General features: G+C 39.8%; 1 protein-coding gene across 3 annotated transcripts in view; it reads right to left on the reverse strand.

Annotated features, from left to right (window-relative positions):
- The window catches only part of LOC149310581 (voltage-gated delayed rectifier potassium channel KCNH1), a 346345-nt gene that overhangs the window by 7802 nt on the left and 317612 nt on the right, over positions 1-20931 (reverse strand). For 2 of the 3 annotated variants that reach the window (XR_016281686.1, XR_016281687.1), the window contains exon 11: positions 1280-2339. Coding sequence is in view for 1 of the 3 variants with exons in the window: in XM_089529247.1 (XP_089385373.1) it covers positions 1500-2339 (840 nt within the window). In the remaining 2 variants the exon portion in view is untranslated. Of the gene's footprint in view, positions 1-1246; positions 2340-20931 lie in introns of those variants that run through there. The other variant, XM_089529247.1, reaches the window with a different exon arrangement.

A 20931-nucleotide genomic window follows, 5' to 3' on the forward strand; every position in this document is an offset into this window, starting at 1 on the left:
TCCTTATTACAAATCCCATGTGAAATTAAATGCTACACAGTTTTATAGGACTGTTTTCCTGCCCTTTCTGGATGGCCAAATTATCACCAGGATGTGAAATCACAACATTTTACGTGATCTATAAAGATTAATCAGACACAAAAGATGGCAGAAGAAACTTTGTTTTTTAAAAAAGTCATCAGCAACTCACCAGCAGATTTGGTGATGTAAAGACATGTTCAAAATACAAAGCTTCCAAATAACACAATTCATACTTGTCCCAGAATTGTGGACTTAAAGTTAGCAATGTATAGAAACTCCCACTCTTCTGGTATACCTGGCATAAGGAACACACATGCACAGCCATTCATGTGTGGACACATGATTGCTCCCACAAAAAGGGGGAAATGATCATGCAAATTTGGTCATATGAAAAGCCTTTCTGGGTCAAACCAAAGGCCTATTTAGTCAAGCATTCTACTCTCACAGCAACTAACTGATGGGTATGGAAAGTAAAATGAGTGCAATAGTGCCCTCCCATTTGTGTTCCCCTGCAAATGATGTTCAGAGCATTTGGCTTCTGATATTGGACATAATATATAGCCATCATGGCTACTACTCACTGAAGCCTTATACAGTTGATCCTCCACATTTGTAGCTTTAACTTTTGTGGATCTGATTAATTGTGGATTTGATTAATATGTTCTCTCTAGGAATCTCTAGGTCCTCCAGTGTGACCCTATGGCCAACTTTTGCTAGACGCTAAACTGGAAGACCTAGAAATTCTGAGGGAGAACACTTTTCTAGGCATTTGTTGGTCCTTTATGATCAACTTACTGCAGATGTTGACCACAGAGATTCCTAGAGAGGTGTTCTCTCAGATAAAAAAATAGTGGGTGGTTCTATTTGCGTTTTGTCCACTTTCATGGGGGCCCTGTGTCCCTAACCCCAGTGAATGTGGAGGGACCACTGTACTTCATGTTGAACTTTGTGGTTCAGCAGGGATTTGAATGTTTATCACCTTAGTCCTAGTCCAACCCTCCAAACATTATACCACACTGGCTCTTCTCTTTGCTTAAACTACCCTGTGTGAAGGCCTTCTGTCAGATACAATCTTCAATGCAGGGAAATGGGAAATTGTTCCATGCAAAGAGGCTCTACAAACCAGTCATTTATATGAACTAGGCCTAACATTTGGACTATAGATTCCTATGAATGTTTGTTTTTGTTTTTTAAAAATCACTTTGCGTGAGGAAAGGATGCACTAATGAAGAAATAGGAAAAACATTATAAACTGTACCCTTGCTGTCAAAAAGACTTGAGTCAGCTGCCATCTTGACATGAGGTTGCCACTCGTTATTGTATCATTTAGAGAAGAGGGACATGGTTAATGGGCTGGCCCCTCAAATATGGTATTCATCAAGAAAACAGTAAATGTTTTGTTTTTAAAAAAATGTTAAGTGGGTGTTAGATTGTGTTTGTGGGGATATTCAGATCTCCTTCTGTTTTAAAGAACCACCTCAGCTTGCTCCAAAAATGTCTTTTTCTGACTCTGGAGACTGGGGTCTTGATATTTCATACAACTCCTGTGGTGTCTGGGAGCTTCTTCTAGAGGCTAATATCCTTAGTATTTCAGCAAGCTGTTTTTCTATATTGGTCATTTTTGTGTTTAAAGCTTTGATGTCCTCCTTCAGTTCATGTTTCACTTCCAGCATCGTCGCCTGAAGCGTTTGTTCAGGAATAGGGTAGAATGAGTGTTTGACCTCTGCTAGGACAGGGCTGCGGTCCTGAGGACTTCTTGTCTCTCCCACATTGTCCAAGCGCAGGTCACTTTTCGTGATGCCGCTGTCACAAGAGTCAGTCTTCTTCAAAGTGGCCTCCCCTGCTGCTTTCGTTCTCTCTGGTAATGTTTCCATAGACTCTGCTTTGGATACTTTGTTCCAGTCTTCTCCCTTTGCACAGGCATCTTTGAATTTGGCCCAACCTTTACGCTTTGGATAATCCCCTGCCACTTTCCCTGCTACATAGTCTGAGGCAGGGGCTTGTAATTTGGCCTGGTCAGACACTCCAGATGTTGATGCCAACTGATAGGCAATGGGCGTTGCAGGGCTTTCCCTGACTGTTACAATGCTGGCTTTGACCACAGTGCGTGAAGGATGGTCTCCCACAATGCTGCCCTTCTCAACATCTAGGTCTTCTCGGCCTCTCTCAGCAGCTAAGCGAGCCTCCTTCTGCTGCCTAAATCTTTGAAAAAGTCGACGGACGGGATGGTCAGGTGGCAGGACTAAGGGGGCCTCATTCTTCCTTTTCATCCTCTCTTCCTCTTCTCGTTTGACGTCACTGATCTTCCGAAAGACAATCTGTAGAGAAAAATCACAGAAAAGGTCACAAATCCAGAGTGAAAAATGATACCTGTGCCTCTTATTAGAAGTGGTATCTTGGGTTCTACTCAGTTAACCATGACTACATGATCTTTGACAGCTAATCATTGGCACAAAGCAGAGTTTCATATTAGTCAGACATTCCACAGGTGTCAACCTAGAATTTGGAAACACTACTTTTTAAATTACAACTCCCAAAATGCTTCAGCCCATACAATTTTTTAAAAGTAACATTTCTAAGCTCTGTGGTATTATAACACAGTCAATATGAAAAACTGTAGTCCTTTTTGCATGTTCTGTCATTTCTTCATTTCTTTCCCTTCCTACAGGAACTTACAATTAATGTTAGGCTTCTGGGGAGGAGTGAGAATGTAAAGATTTAAATACACATTTTAAAAGTCTATTTACCACCAGCTTCCTGAGGCTGATTTGTTCAGGATGGAATACAGAAATGGCAAGAAGTCCCCAAGGAGCAGCTGGCTTTCTTCCTGAACAAACCTCTCACCAGGAAGGTGTGTACCTTGCATGAATAAAAGCAAGCTGAGGAAGTTGACAGGATTGTTGTGAGGATAAAGTGGAGGAGAGGCAGAGAGCCGTGTATGTCACCCTGCACCCACTGGAAGAAAGGCGAGATATAAATGTAACAAATAAATATCTCCATTTTTTGTCTACCTCTGATATGGGTTATCTAACTTCCTCCCAAAAGAAGCATCACTTCCCTGGCAGAACAGATTAGGACTATAACCTCTAATCTAAAATCTAATCTAAAATTAAAATCTTAATCTAAAATCTTTTGTTTACCTGGTTGTTTTTGTTACAGGTAACTCTCAGATGACATCTAGGGTTAACAAGTGATAATGCCAGTTCCTATTTGCCACCAAATTAAACCCTAACCCTACTCCAAAGACCTAATGAGATCAGGATGATGCATCTTCTATAATATCATCTATGCAAATGAATGCTAGAATTTGAAGGTCCCAGTCAATGCTAGAATTCCCATAAGAAATATTTATCCCACTGTAAATGTTAATTAAACAAACAAATGGGCTGAATAAATAAAGAAGTATCCCTCCAAATGTTGGAAGCATCTCTATTAAGATAGTCATAGCAGGAACACAAAATAATAAGACTTTATGCTTCCCCCAATGATATTAAATCTACTGAACACTGGGCAAGCACACAAACAAATAGCTTTGTTAATTTCAGCTCCTTAGGGAAGTCAGAGAGATTGGCAATTTGAGAATAATTCAAGAGCTGCCAAATGGGAAATTAAACACATTTCATGTTTACATATTGTTTTTTCACATATCAACTAGAACATCCAGAAGCAATAGTGGAAGCTACAATACAGGTTCTGTTGGGATGCTGCAGGGTGACTTTAGCTGCATCCATGCTGTAGAAATAATATGATTTGGCACCACTTTGACCACCATAGCTCAATGCTATGGAATTCTGAGTTTTCAAAGCAAATGTGCTTTCAAAACTCAGTTTTCAAATACTTTCTCACAGCAGGAAGAATATTGCTAAAATTAATCATTCCTTTGAGAATGAAAATAGTGAAGAATTCCATCCCAATAAGCACATTAGAATATGACTGAAACTTCAAGATCTTTAAGAACTCCAGCCTCTTCTGGACATAAGAGAGCCAAAGACCTTCAGATGTTGGGAACTGTATGAATTTATATTGCTAATTAAAGACTGTCATACTAATTAAGGACTGATAAATAAGTACACTAAAGAGTAGAATCCTACAAATATTTACTAAAATATTACATTGGACTTATTATCAGGTTAAATTTGTATAAGATTACAACCTGAGAGGCTGAAAAAATATCCTGGACTGTGGATTTTGTTTGGTTTTTTAAAAGTGTGGTTTAAGTATTTTGTGGTTGGTTTTTTTTTTTAAGAAATATTATATTTCTTAAAAACTTGCTGTCTTTCTATCCAAAAGGAGCAACAAACACATAATCATACTTGGCGGAAACAACAAAAAATGAATGAAGGAGGTAATTTTCACTTTGGCTCTTATAATTAAAATTTTGTTTTGGATGCATGATGCAAAAGAAATCCATCTTGGGTTTTATATTAAATTATCCTGTGCATGGATGACAATATATAAGAGATCAGAAACAGTGGAAGGATATACGAATAAGAAATTAAAGACATTCACAAACAGATAAGAGTTGAAAAATGGTACAAGCATACTGTTTAAGCTGCCAATTTCCTGCAAATGTTTTTGTAATGAGTAATTTCTGTTTTGTTCTTGCTTGGGTACATTTGTGAATGTGTGAGTTCTTTATTTTGATCTCCCTACATAATGCTTGAATAAACCATTACACACACACACACACACACAACTAACTAAAAGGTGTTTGCCTTAACATGTTGTATTAATGATTTCCATGTCCATGGAATCTAGAAAATGCTAGTCAATTGGAGTTCGTAAGGACCACAATTGTTGGTTGGCACACTGTTTAGGCTGTGTGTATATGCTATGATCATCCTATGCTGTGCTTAGCTCCAATTTCACCATTGTCCTGGAGCTGTGTGCCCAACAGCAGAAGGGTATGCACCTAGCTTCCACATTTCTTTGTATTCTTCAGTTGACTTAAAGAGTCTATGCTACTTCCCATGTTACAACATCATTTACACAGGATGACAGCAAATTACACCAACATCATTTACACAGGATGACAGCAAATTACAGAAAAATGAGCTATATGCTTCTATTTTCAATGCCTTTTGCTTGATCTTTTTATCTGGAAATGCCTGAAACTGAATCCAAGAACCTCAGTAAGTGTGTTCCCACTTAATTACATACCACAAAGTAATATATATCTGGTATGACTAAAAATGATTCAATCATTTTCTATATAGCATGTAGAAGCCCAGATGAAATATACTTTTACAAGGAAAGAGATAGGCATCTGCAGTCCTGGACATTAACCTCAAAGTATCGTATCAGAATCAACACTCAGAAGAGTTATTCCCAAACCATCTCATCCAGCATGACAACCTGCTAGACTATGCTGGGAGTTATAACCCAAAACATTCTCTTTCTAAGCTATGTTCTGCTGCTATTGGTGGCTGGTTGGCTGGCTGCAGCTGAGACAGTCTATGTGCCGACAGATCAAGACAATGTACCTTTTGATTTCCCCAAACAAACAAACAAGAAAATGTTAAAGGTAGATGAGAAAGGGAGACTGCAAGTCCCCAAGAGGGTGCATGTAGTGGGATGGGGCTACACTGCAGGTATTGGATCACGCAGTTGTGCAGGTGGTATGGCTGTACAACAAGTGGTATGGCTGTGCACTCTTTCATGGTGCCACAGTTAATCCAACTCCCCAACCACCACCAAGTACCACACTTACAAAACCTCTTAGCTAGCACAGCTGATTGCATAGTGAATCATATCATCAAAAGAGGAGTTGCCCAATGCCAAACAAAATAACACACTTGCAGAGTTTCCTTGATATTGCAACTGCTTGTTTAATGGCATTTATATGATATAAAGCTGCAGAAGGATTCCATTTGCTGGCCCAACACCATTTATAAATTTGTGCAAAGAAGGTGCAGTGTGCCCGCATCATACGCAGGTGCATTATATGCTGCTTTCAGTATATGCTGAAAGCAGCACCGCTTCTTCCGTACGTTGGAGCGCCGTACACCGGAAGAAACAATGGCATGTGTGCCTGTACTGCGCACGCACTGCCGCTGCCACTGTGAGCACGAGCCCCATTACTTGTAATGAGGCTCGAGCATACGCGCTTTTTGTTTTGCACAGGGGAGTCCGGAACGGGTCCCCCGCATAAAACAAGGGTGCACTGTATCTCTGTGTTCTGAGTCCATCCCTGTTTTTATGTAATGTTGCCCTTTTACATCCCATTGAATTTTTGAAGTTGGTTTTTAAGGATCTGTATTTTAGCTTGTTTTTGTTTGTATTTGTTATCGTTTTCTGCCTTTTTTGGTAAGAAAAAAAGTTATTATTTTTTTTAAAAAAATACATTTATAAAGGCTGAAATCTGATTGGGGCCATATGTTTGGCATGTAGCTGCATCTCCATAGTTATATGCTCTCGTGCTATCCAGTCAGCCCCCTGTCCCCACAGATGACATAGCCATGTTATTGGAGAGTGATGGGAACAATAGAAATGTGTCCAGCTATTTTCCTGTAGCTGAACATATTGCAACGGGGATCTCCTGAAGGTTCTCAGGAAGTCCCTGCAGATGTCATCCTTGCAACATGTCCAAGGAAAATAGCTGCATGTGTGTCTGCTGACCCCCTGTTCTCCAACAACATGGAAATGGCTGTGTGGTTTTTTTTTGGTGGGGGGGGGGATACAGCCCTTAAAAGATGGTTTTGGAAGGGGATCTATGTAACTGTGCAGATTCCGATTCCTACAATAATGCAAAAAAAAAAAAAAAAAAAAAAAAGGATTATGCTAGTATAGATTGGATTTACAGTGTCATGGCTCACTAATACTATGCCAGACAAACTTTCCACCATGCTCTCTCACAGTCTCCCTAATTGTAGTTATTTTAACATTACCAACACCAGTACCAGTAGGCATAGAATCATAGAGTTGGAAGAGACTGCAAGGGCCTTCCAGTCCAACCCCCTGCTTAACTTCCAAGATCAGATACTTCCTTTAGTGTATTTAGGCCAGCAATGTTAGGTTACCACCTTCCTATTTTTATTCAGAAGACTTTTGGCATTAAAGGCACCTTGCTGTTTAGGGAGTCTAAATTCAGTGGTTATTTCTTTTTCACTTTTAATTAATCTAGTTTTAACCTCTTTTAACTTTAGTTGTTTTTACTTGGATCTTATTACTGTTAGCTCTCTGAGGCTGAAAGACAGGCTTTAGACTTTTCTCTTAGAAAAAATATCTCTAGTCCCACCATTATTTTCCAAGTGTTAAGACAACTGTTTTGAGACGTGCTACATTCTCTTTTATATTTAGATGAATAGGATACTCTGTATATTTTAAAGGGAAATGCATGCAACAAACAGAATGTCCAAAGGTTTCTCCTTATTGATTATTTTATGTTAGTGTTACTGGAAAAGATAACTTATGGCACACCAAAAAAATCCCTCACTATGCTCACTGTTCCAATAATTCATCTCCATTTTTATTACTCTATCTAAAATTGTGCCACTAGCAAACTATTTGACCTAAAACATGAAAAATATCTGCCAAAGGACAAATTAACTGTCATAATCATTGTTGCAATTCTATACATGTAGCCAAGAAAAATAGATGATCCTGTCCTCTTCTGTCACTCTTGTGTCGAGACTGTTTCTTTTCATTGTTACTAAAAAGATTTAAAATCCTAGGGTTGGACTAGAAGAACCATCTAAATCAGTGATGGTGAACCTATGACACGCGTGTCAGTGCTGACACCCGTAGCCATTTGGGGTGACACGCGCAGGATTTCATGTGATTCATCCTCGGCTCCTGCACACCGAGGATGAAAGAAATACGCTCTGTGCTGGAGGAACGGGGGGTGGGTGTGGGTGGGTGGGATGTGTGATCTCCCCCACCCACACTCACTCATTCACTGTGCCCCCGCCGCAAACTTCAGCCTGCGCCGCCGCCGCCTGACAGGCAAGCACAGGCACAGCCCCTTTATCAGCGCAGGGGCTGCTGGTAAGGCGTGCGTGCCATGCGCACACACTTCATCAGCACGGCTGAGAGTACGTTAGGGAGGAGAGGAGCGCGGGAACAGTGCGCGACTTTCTCCAGTCAGGCCGCAATTAGTGAGTGCCACACAGTAAGGGGGAGGAAAGTGGGGAAATTATTAGCAATAATGCGACTTAGGTTTGAGGTCTGCTGCAGAGGCTGTATAACAGCATGCTGGGAATTGTAGTTTTGGCTCTGCAGCAGTTCAGCTGAGCCAAAACTACAATGCCCAGCATGCCCTGATAGGTTTGGGGTCTTCTGCAGAACCGTAGCCTATCAGGGCATGCTGGGAGGTGCAGTTAGTAACTACAATGCCCAGCATGCCCTCATACAGCCTATGGCTCTGCAGCAGTGCAGCTGAGCCAAAACTACAACTCCCAGCATGTTGCACCATAACCTATACTACTATATAGTCAAGTGCAACATGCTGGGAGTTTTAGATTTGGCGTAGCTGCAGAGCCGTAGGCTGTATACAGGCATGCTGGGAGTTGTAGTCATAGTAAGTAACTAACTACAACTTCCAGCATTCGCTGACATAAATTTGAGCATATAAAATATAATACTGTATGTGCCACAGAAACAAGAAGCTTATTGTGCCACCAATTACATTACACTGATCAATACTTCGCTATAGCACAGCATTGATCAATGTAATATAATTGAATGATTACATGTAATAGTCCCCTATAGGGAGTAAATATAGTGAATAAAATCTTTTTAAAAAAAGAATGTCAATAAGCCCCTTCAATAATAAAAGTTTCAATCTCCTTTTGTCTGTAGGCCTGAACTCCGGCACAGAGAGTCTACTCCTGGGACTTCCGATTACGACCGTACCTCAGCAGGGAACAGCGGAGTGCCGGGGGGACCTGTGAGCGCCATTAGCAGCAACTATTGGGGTGCCATGGACTTGTAATTGCCCACAATAACTGAAATAAGTGAGGGGGAGGCTGTGTTAGGCTAGTTAACCCCTAATTGGCTAACAATTATTAAGAGAATATCTGAGTTACCACTCAGTAGAAATATCATAAAAGACCGAACAATGAGACTGAACACAAACGTACAACATCAATTAAAGAGAGACATAAGGAATTGTAAATATTTTTCCATGTCTCTTGATGAAACTACTGATGTCATGTCACATGCTCAGTTGGCTATTATTGGTCGATATTCTGATAGTCACACAATGAGAGAAGAGTTGATAAAGTTAGTATCAGTGCCAAGCGAAATATGTAAGGTTGTTATGCAAACATTCTGCGACCTAAGCATTGATATCTCTAAAGTTGTGTCAGTGACGACAGATGGTGCCCCAAACATGGTGGGGAAAAAAGTTGGATTTGTGAAATTGTTTACAGAAGCTATTGGACATCCGATTGTGCCTTTTCATTGTATTATCCATCAGGAGGCTTTATGTGCCAAGGCAGGATTCACTGACTTAAATGACTTAATGTCAGTTGTTACAAAAATAGTTAATTTAATAGCTGCTCGCCCCCTTCACAAGCGAGAATTTTCAGCACTTTTACTGGAGGTTGATTCCACCTACAGTGGACTGCTGATGTACAATAATGTAAGATGGCTGAGCCGAGGCAAGGTTCTTGAGCGCCTTGTGGAGTGCTTTGAAGAAATTAAGGTATTTCTTGAAGATAAGGATCTGGGAAACTTTCCTCAGCTCAATGATGATAAGTGGGTCAACACCCTGATGTTTTTTACAGATCTCTCTGTTCATGTTAATGAACTGAACTTAAAGTTACAAGGTTTTGGCAAAAGTATTGATGTTATGTTTGGATACATAAAAGCTTTTGAAAGTAAAGTAAAAATTTTCAAGCGAGATGTAGAAACTAAAACGTATAAGTATTTTCCTCGAGTACAAAAGCATTTTGAGAAGGCCAGTGCAGCTGTACGAAATGAAGTGGAACTCTTGCATATGAAGTACCAGCATGTTTTAGACTCATTACTTGACCAGTTTACTGATAGATTTAGTCAATTTAGAAGCCTAGAACAGACCATGAGAATAATTAAGTATCCTGATGTAGTAGTCTACAATAGTTTGGAATTAAATGGTTTCCAATGGATGCAAATAGATGATTTGGAGATGCAGCTTGCAGAATTTCAAGACAGCATCTGGGCTCAGGTGTTTGTCGACTTGAGGTCAAAGCTTGAGAATCTGGAAAGGGGCCGCTTGGAGAATCAAGATGAGTGCCACTACGAACAGGAAATTTGGAGTGCCTGGAACAGACTACCAGACACTTTTAGCACCCTGAAAAATATAGCAACAGCTTTACTCACAATTTTTCCTTCTACGTACTTTTGTGAGACCTTATTCTCAGCATTAAATAGTATCAAAACCAACAAAAGAAACAGATTGACAGATGAGGTTAGTAGCGCTTGCTTGGGCCTGAAGTGTACAAAATACCAACCTTCAATTGAAGATTTAACCAATGAAATTCAGCAACAAAAAAATCATTAATAGGCAGGTTAGTTAAAGAATTCGCCCTCCCCCTCACTTATCTCAGTTCACGGCACCCCAAACAAGTTCAATAATATCAAGGGCAACATACGAAATCGACAGATTGATGAACAAAGAAGTTACTAAGCAGGTATGTTAAATAATTTGTTTTTGGTTTATTAAATACAATTATATATTGCAATTATACATTTTTGTAGTTTAAACTATAAATTGCACAAAATTATGTTTTTTTGTCGAAGTGACACACCACGCGGGTTATGCTCGATTTTTTGCCGAATTTTTGACACACCATGCCGAAAAGGTTGCCCATCACTGATCTAAACCAACCTCCTGCCATGCAGGAATACAGCACTCTCAGAAACCAGAAATCAGTGATCCCAGTAAACAGTGAAACAATACTATATAAAAATAATGGTTGATAAGTGTCAAGAAGTTAGCTTAGTCATAAAGGTAAATGGTATAATAATGAGACATGGGAAGTAAAGAATAGGAACTAACAATTAGTAAAGAGAATGAAATGATAAGGAAAAGCAGCAAAGTCTATACACTATTAATAGAAATTTTATGAAAGGACTATATATAATGATTTAATAAAGGGAAGAAAGGAAGTCAGTGTGTGAATATTATTGGTTGAGGGAAGTTGAGGAGGGAATGTAGTTAAGTAAGGTTTTAAGAAAGATAAGTAGGTAGAAAAAGGTGAGTATAAGTGAAGGTGGGAGGTGAGAGAGTGAAGAGGAGAGGAGGTAATGGAGGAGAGTGAGGTATAAAAGAGAGTATAGGGATGAAGTAGGTAAGTCAGGAGGGGAGAGGAGATGGAATGAAGGAAGTGGGAGAATAGGTATATGTAGAAGATATGACGGAGGAAGTATGATAGAGAAGATAGGATATTTAGGGAAGGAGAATGGTGATGATTAAAGGAAACATATAATTATTCAGATTTTAGATAGGTAGATTTATTTGAATTATTATAATTAATTAATGTAGTTAATTTTTGTTATAGAGATAAAGTAAAGTCGTGGTGATTGTAGATGGTGAATAACACTAGATTGTTTGATGTATTTTTTTCTAACTGCACAATAAAAAATATTTTAAAAAGAGAGAGAGCCTGACACTACACAAGGCAGTCTACTGTCATAAAGTTCTTCTGAATATTCAGGTGCATTTTTAATATAGTTTGAACACAATCAACTGGTGATAGTTTTTACAGTCCATGTTGTGGTAATACCTTAATGAAACCAAACAAAAAGTCCAAAATACATCACATTAGGTGTTGATGCTTCTTCATCAGGCAGAGATGGTGAGAAAGCACACAGGGTGCATCTGCATTGCAGAATTAATGCAGTTTTGCCATGGCTCCATCCTTTGGACTTCTGGAATTTGTAGCTTGTTGTGGCATCAGAGTGCTCTGAAAGAAAGGGCTAAATATCTCACAAAAGTACAAATGCCAGAATTTCATAGCATTGAGCCTTGGCAGTTAAAGCAGTGTCAAACTGCATTATTTTTGCAGTACAGATGCAGCCATAGGGGAAGGAAAGTCATGGAATCAACATTTTGTTTTGAAATGGCAAAGAAGAAGATTAAAAGGTTAGCCTCCCCACTGCACCCCAGCATTAGCTTACTGGAGACAAAAGCAGTAAAAAATAAGAAGCAATAAAGTTTTACTTCTCCATTTCAAGTTACAAAGTACAGAACCTGTTTATTATTTTCTCTGTCAGACTCTCTTTTACTTCCTTTTTTTAGTATTCAAAGATATAGCTGTGTTCGTCTGTAAAATCAGTATGTAGAGAGATCTTGTGGCACCTTTGAGACTAATAAAAATAAAGATGTTGGCAGCATGAGCTTTTGCAGACTTCAGTCTGCTTCCTCAGATGTATATGCATCTGAAGAAGCAGACTAAAGTCTACAAAAGCTCATGCTGCCAACTTCTTTATTTCACTTTGTCTCAAATGTGCTACAAGATCTCTCTACATACTGATTTTACAGACGAACACAGCTATATCTTTGAATACTAAAAAAAGGAAGTAAAAGAGAGTCTGACAGAGAAAATAATAAACAGGTGGCCTGCATATATAGAGAAAAACTAAAAAGGCATATTTCATTGGTACAATTGTTCTTACGATGTCTGATTCATATCAGATACAAACGTCTGCTGGCAGGGAGCCACAAGTGGTGGATAGTGACATTCACTTTATATGAGTATGCCCAATTCACACTGCAGAAATAATCCACTTTGACACCACTTTCACTGTGTTGACTCAGTGCAAGGGAATCCTGGCAATGGTAGTTTATTATGGCACCAGAACTCTCTGACAGAGAAGGCTAAATGTCTCACAAAACTACAGTTCTTAGAATTCCCTATCAATGAGCCAGGACAGTTAAAGACACGTCAAATTGGATTATTTCTGCAGTGTGGATAGGACATGGGTGTCCTTATATAAAGAGCCAGAAAAATCTCCTCTTGGATTGAAAGGGAGAATCTTTGGTGACATTAATGGGAATTAGTTGGGTTTGTCTCTGACTGGACAGATAACAGCCTACTTAAACCTAATTTTTCTGTTGTGAAGTAGCTGGCACGCTGGGGCCAGTGAGATTCTGACCTCAGTTGTGATTGGGAAGGATGTTCAAAGTTACCCTTCCTATGGGATTTAATCTTGGTCTATTGCCGAATCTTGATCTCCTACAGCACAAAACTGGCATTCCAGTAACATCAAGAACAACAATATTTTATCCCACCTTTTCCCTAGTCTACAACTCATGATGGCTTAGAAAAGTTAAAACAGACAAAATTGCATGTTTAAAAGTTCAAAATACTATCCATAGAATTGTAAGTTAGAAGTATGACCACTAAAAGAAAAAAAAAAGCAAGTCTATACAGAATATCACATTATGAAAGACTGGAGACCAGGGTATGATTTACAGCTCTGCCACGAAACCCTTGGGCAAGTCACATGCTCTCAGCCTCAGAAGACAGCAGGCAAACCACATGTGAACAAATCTTGTCAAGAAAACCCCAAAATAGGGTCACCGTAAGTCAGAAATGACTTGAAGGCACACAACAACAACAACATTTTGGAATTAAATGTAGTTGCCTTTATAATGAACAGTTAATTGGTACTACTAAGAGCTATAAATCCTTGAAGCATACGGAGTTTTGACTAACTAAAACATTACATATGAATACTGAAGTTCAGTATCAGCAAACTGGATGCATCATATACGCAGAGTAAAGTGTGGTGTGTGTGTGTGTGTGTGTGTGTGTGTGTGTGTGTATGTAAAGGCTGACTGAGTACCAATTTTCCTGTTGACCTGAGAGTGCGGGGTGGATTATGCAGGGAGAGGCGTTCCCTCAAGTAACCTGGGCCCAAGCCATTTATTACCTTTAAAGCCCTAAATGGGAACCGTCTAATTAAAAAGATTGTTTGTACAGCGCTGTGTAAATCTACAGCACTTCATAAAGGTTAATAATAATAATAATAATAATAATAATAATAATAATTTGTTTCCATATCAAGAAACTCTTTTAGAAAGGAGTTAGTAAAGGGGAATTCTGATGTGGAAAAAATAATGTGTGTGCAGCTGCTGGTTTATATGGCTTGACACAGGTCTGGATGCCAAAGATGTTTACAGACAAATGCTGCTAAAAGCAAGTCAGCTGATGTGTGCTGACTGGACTATTCCAAAACATGCGAAATAAGAGGGAAGGATCAGCATACTTTGGGTAATGCCAGAATTTCTAGGGGCTAGTCTACACGTAAATGTATTATGTGACCTGCTGTGGAATTTCCCACATTTGCTTCAACACTCAATTATCTTCAGTTTCCTGCACAAATTCACATCTATTTGCCTTTCCTGTGCCAAATATGAGCAGCCATGCGAACCCATCCAAAGCAAGTGGACAGCTACATGTCCAATAATGCTTATCCTCATGGATACTCATGGATGCTGCAGGTAAAAACCATGAATCCTTTTTTCAGTGAAGTTGATGGAGACCACCCCTGCCCAAAATATCTTCTGAATCATGTGCGGATGGATCACAATCCTCTCACAAAATCCAATTTCCTCTGAAACGTGTGGATGGATCACAATCTATTCATCTAGGATGAGGAGTATTTTAATCATGTAGACAAGCCCGAGAACTACTGCCTTCCAATAAACATTAAAAAAAAAAAAACCAGCACAAGGTGACAACATTCCTTCCTGCAAAACCCACTGAAGATTGAGCATGCTCATTAGCCAGATGGTATCTGTGGGGCAGGGAAAAACTGAGATGCAGTTAGAATGGATTATCCTGGGAAAAGTCACAATTGGCTGGGAAGCTGTAATACTGAATTGGAGCACCTCATTCTGCAACATTTTGCTGCAGGTCCCAGCTGTCTTTTCATATTTCCTACAATTATCCTGCTCTTATGTTTTTAACTGTTCAAAAAATCCAGTTCTTTTATTCCAAAACTCTGCCTCTTCACTTCAAGACCTGTTAAGGAATTCCTCCTTCTTTTCCTCTTCTTCTTCTCACCAGGAACAATGCCCACTCCCTTTATGTTTTGCATTTGAGGCAGGCTCTTGTTAAAGAGACTGAGGCCTCATTCCCACTACATTTTAAACCCGTTTGCAAATCGGTTTGAAACAGTTTAAATCACCCTGGTTTGTACTTGAACCGAATTGCTGTTCAAGTGCGCTCGACCCATTTAGTCCATGTCTTTTTGATGCTGAATTTTTGTGCGTCTTTTTGGATAAACCGATTCCACACAAGTGCAAACCAGATGCGGATTGGAATCAATTTCAAGAATCGAATTCACAAATCGATTCAATGTCAGTGTGAACAAGATGCAGACTGGAATTGTTTTATTATGACATGATAAGGGGTTGTCAGGTGGGGAAGCAGAAAATAGCAACATATGTTCGCTTACCCTTTGACATTCGTACAGAAGTACATAAATGTGATTGCAGTGAAGGACAGAGGAAAAAAAGATCCTGCTGAAAATACTTCAAATTGAACTGATTCATTTGCCAATGTGAACTACAAGTGGGTTATTTTGAGAGACTCTTGCAGGAGACAGTTTAAATTGAATCGATTCATTTGTCAATGTGAACCACAAGTGGGTTATTTTATTTTATTTAATAGCAAGAAAATGTGATCGGGGCAAATATAGTGTGAACCTTGCTCCGCTGCTGAATCGATCCATCAATTCGGATCACAAAGTGATTTATTTGTAAGTGGGAATGTGGCCCAAGAAAAGACATCTGACAAAAAGAAAAGAATGAGTGAAGACAGGTTGTGACAAAAGTAGATCTCTCAGGAAAGATGTAATTTGGAAGAGTGAGTATTACTTTTTTTTGTATGTGGAAGATTGCCACCGTTTGTTTACAAAAACTCTGAGCATCTCAGATTCTCTGGGAAAAATTTACAGCAGCCAATAAAAACCAGGTTGGCTGCAGTTACCCAGAGAGCCTTTTTATCGGCCATTCCTAAATTATCGAATAACCTGTTGGACAAGCTCTGACATATCACCAAACCTAACGGCTTTGAAAAAGCTGTCAAGACGGATCTCTTCCAACAGGCCTTCCTTGACTGATCATCTTACTCCCATTGATATGGATTACCCTGACTACCCCAAGATGTCTTGCACAAATTATGATATTTTAGTGATTTTAATATGATTTTATAATGTTGATATTGTATGTATGTATTTTTATTGTATTATTGTAATTTTATTGTTGTAACTCACCTTGATCCATTGGAGAGGTGGGATAATAATAATAATAATAATAATAATAATAATAATAATTATTATTATTTACAGAATTCCAGAGGATGAAAACTATTTATAGGGGATGAAATGGCTGGAAGGGAAAGAGCTAAGCATCTCCTCCCCTCACCAGTTTGCTTCCTTTCACAGCATTCAGAAGAAAGAAGATGCTGCTGGGGAAAGGACACACATGGTTTCATACAGGCGGGTTACAAACCGCCATAAAGTACGCGCTCCGTGCGTACTAGGGTTAGAAAGGGCCGTATTAGGGTTAGGAAGGTTCTTACCTTCCTCACGGCCCTTCCTCCCAGTACGCGCGGAGCACGTTGTAAATGGTGGCGCCCATCCACATGGGCGCTGCCATTTTGACGTCTTGGACGCTGTGTGTCCAGACGTGTCACGGCGGAAGTGACACCGTGAGGGCGTGCTCCACCCCTCGTGGCGCCACTTCCGCGTTTCAAAAAGGAGCGCCATTTCGGTGCTCCTTTTTCGCTGCGCGGGAAAGCCTTGCGGTCTGGCCGCTGGGGCTTCCCTACGCAGCGAATGGCGGCGGCGGGAAAACGGCCCCTTGAGGGCTGTTTGTAACCCGCCATTATAAGAAGTCTGGCCCTAACGGGGCCAATTAGTGTAAAAATAATGAAATACAGAAGCAAAAATATGAATGGAGTGTAAGAAGCTCCCCTGGAAGAAGTATTCAGAAACTGGTTTTCAGATTTTGTGATAGAAAAAGCACAATCCCATAGGTACAATTGTGTGGATTAGGGCCTCTTATTTCTCCGAGACAAAGCTTCTCAATTTACACATGGAAAATATCATAAACCCCTGCAGGTTTGAACGAAAAACTGTGAGCAAACATTTTATATAGAAGCTCAGATTGGGGATGGAAGTGGGGACAGCCTTCAGAGCCCCAAAGTGTACAATTTTCAGAACTCAGCCAGTCAAGAAGAGACTGGTAAAGGTTTTATGGGTCATAACCAGTCTTCATTAACAGTTACATCTCTGTCAGCCTAATATGATCCTCCGAGGACATCACAATTGTGAATACACAATTACAGGATATTGGGAGTGAGGAAAATGATTTTAGACCATGTTTCTAAGAACTGTTATGTGTGTATGTGTGCATGCATCTATCATCTATCAGGTTTTACCAGGCAATCTGTGGCTTACTGTGAAAATATGCCCCTGATGAAGTAGGCTGAACTACACAAATGCTCATGCCAAAGAAAACATGTTATCTTTTAAGGTAGCACAAGGCTCATTGTTTTTGCTGCTACAGAGTAACACAATTAACCTTCACCCAAGGTTTGTGAAAGTAGACACACTCAAGTTCTTTACAGGAAGACATGCACACACAGAGTGCATATATGTGTATAATTTGTAATTTACATTATTGTCCTTGTTTCCTCTCCCTCTCCAACTTTTGACTTATGTACTCCTTTTGACCCAGGTTCCTAACAGTTTTCTCTGAGAGCCCAAAATAGCTAGAATTCTATTTTATTTTTTTGCATTTTATTACAGATTCTGATTTTGTCTAGAGATGACAGATATACGCAACAGCACAGTTTACAGCCTTCAGTTTAAAAAGTAAGTACAAGGACTCATAGATTCAGTTGCATTAGCTCCTCCTTGTCAAAAATAAAACAAAAAAATTCCACACATTTATTCCTCTGTGGGGATATCATTTAGCTTGCATCCAATCTCTGACACAATCTCCTGGCAAAAGTAACACATTGTAGTCAAAGAACGAAGCCATTAGAAGGTCAGAAATAGCTACACCGTATATATTATTTATGCCTTTCACTTTAAAGTATGTATTATGCCTGCCTCTAACCCAGCAGCCTCCACAAGCAGTAAGCACATAATGGACTTTGGGAGAGGTAGCCTGGAGCAAGAGCTATTTAACACCTCAGAACTCTTGGTCCCTTAGGAGGAAAACAAAGAAAGATGTGGGTGAGCGAAAAAATGATTACCTGATGCACTTTAAGACTAGTCTAGCTGAGAAAGTGGCATTAATCTGAAGTAATTTTGGAGTTCATTTACTCATTCTTGTGTGGAGTATTGTTTTACTCTGTGTTCTCCACTCCTCTTTAGCTGAAGCCAGCAATTTCTGAACCGCTTACCAAGAAATTCAAAAAGACTGTTGCTCAAAGCAGAAGTGCACTGAAAGGTCCCCATTTCAACCCCCGGGCTTCCACAGTTTCAATCCCCTGGTCTCCACAGCCATTGCCTGAGGCTGCATCTGCACTGCAGATATAATCCAGTTAGACACTACTTTAACTGCCATGGCTCAATGCTATAGAATTCTGGGAGCTGTAGTTTGTTGCAGCACCAGAGTGGTTTAACTCAGAAGTAATTTTACTCGGAAGTCCTACTATGCTCAACAGGGTTTACTCCATGGTAGATATATAGAGGACTATGGTCCAAAACACACTGCAGACATAATCCAGTTTGAGACTACTTCAACTACCCTGGCTCAGTGCTAGGGAAATCCTGGGAACTATAGTTTATTGTGGCATCAGAGCTCTCTGACAGACACCACATAAAACATTGTATCTCTTCCTCCCCAAAACATAGGGCAGTATGCATGTGATTGCCACACCGGGTTATTGCAATACCTTTGTGTAGTTCAACAGCACCCAGCATCCATCTCTTCATAACTGAGATCTGAATTGATGCATGCCTATCAAAATCCAACACTCTTTCTACAATTCTCTTTCTGCTTCATTTAGGCATCTATTTGACAGGGCAAATGTTGTTTGCCAGGTGTTCTTAGAGTGAGGCAAGAGAAAGGTTTCAAGCTATTTATATGTAGAAATGGAATTAGAGAGAGAAGCATTACATGTTTGATACCACTCATTTAATAGAAATCCAGCAGAGCAGGAGGTGCATGAAAACTGTGAAGTGTTTTCTTGTGGATTATATTAACATGTACAGCAGGTGGAAACTTGCAGAGGGAGGCAGGATGGACTGGTGTGGAGGCAGCTACCACTTGTTGCTATAAGAAGGTTGAAAAGCTAGACTGAAATTGAACTGGTCACTTCTGTGGGAAGAATATATAGTTGCAGAAGGTATTAAAACTGAAAATGCTCAAGGGGGACATTATGAATATTATTATTCCTGCCAAATGATAGTTGCAAGTGGTGGAGCCCATGTGGAAGAGGATAGAACAAATGAAGGGACATGAAGTGAGGCTATGCGAGAGAAGTTGGCCCAAGACACTTTGCAGAGAGAGTCGAGGTGGAGAAAACACAGTGAATTGCCGGAAAATAAGATATGTGCTCCACTGTTGTAGTGGAACAAAACATTGATAAGCCATGCTGTTATTAAAAATGCTAGGAATTCAATGGTAGACATTCTGGTCACAGAAAGAGAGAAATAGAAGAACCAGCTCTTGAAGAAGAGTCTTCCCGAAATGTGTCGGCAAGATAAATAAAAGATTTTTTAGTAACAGCAAGGCTTATAAACATTTTGTTCCACTCCAACATCAGAGCGCATCTCTTATTTTCCATCAAGACACTTTGCAGCCTGTGGCAAAGGATAAGATAGCAGCCCAGCTCACATGCCAGTTGAAACTTACTATTGCACTGGCAATGGAATTATGTCACCAGCCGCACCTTAGTTGATTAGGGGGCTAAGCACAAGTTGTATAGCATTAAAAGTTCTGTTCCAAGGTAAAGAGACTTGGAGGAAGAGCCAGAAGTCTGACCCGGCTTCTCCCTATCATTTGTCACTTGAGCATCTTATAGGATCAGTCCTGAACTCCTCACTATGCCAATAAAAGAGTGGAAGGGAGGAAGAGGTGGTGACTGCTGACTTTCACATCACCAGTACAGCATCTCTCTAGGTTTTAGTTCACACTTAAAAAGACCTATCCATATCTCCAAAACCACTTTAAAACTCAGGTCAAAACCCAGAATGAAGTCACTGCCCCATTTCTCCACTTACATGGAAGCTCCGAACTGCCTCTGAAAGGATGAAAAGCTGGAGACCAATTCAGAAGTCCAAAGTATATGGAAAGACTGAGACGTCAGGCTAGATTTGGAGGCATAAGTTTACTGCATGGTAGGGAATTAGACTGGATGGCCCTTGTGGTCTCTTCCAACTCTGTGATTCTATGATTGTACTACATATAGCACCAGGGGAAAAAATGCCACAGTATGCCAACTTTGTGGACAGTGGGCTAAACTTTGAAAGTTGCTCTAGTTTGTAAAACAGTACTTTTTGCTATCATAACCACCTTTATCAACATGCATAGGTCACACATTCTGGGAGCCTAACTCATACTTTATTTTATAAAAATTTCGCTTCTGTTGCTTCATGCTGTTTTTACATAAAATTGACCTGAATGTAGGGAAGGCAATCATGAAAACTTCATTTATTACTACCCACTAATCGAGCATCTGCCAAGATATGTCAGGTTTCTGCTTGCACTGAAAATAATGGGAGTTGATCTTTCTTTTTAAAATGGCTGAGCACTCTGGCATTCAAAAATAATAAAAGTATGCATCATAAGCATAATGTGATGTAGTGATGCATCAAGTGATAAAGGCAAGGGGGAAAAGGGGGGGGTGCAATTTTGGGACAGAACTTGTAGTCTTTCATAACAGACAGCCAAGGCCTTATGCTGATTTGGCTATATAATCCAACAGCAACTAGGAGATACAGAGTGCAAACAGTATC

Source organism: Sceloporus occidentalis, unplaced genomic scaffold (assembly GCF_023333645.1).
Source record: "Sceloporus occidentalis isolate IW3139 unplaced genomic scaffold, rSceOcc1.0.p SCAF_6, whole genome shotgun sequence".
NCBI lineage: Eukaryota > Metazoa > Chordata > Lepidosauria > Squamata > Phrynosomatidae > Sceloporus > Sceloporus occidentalis.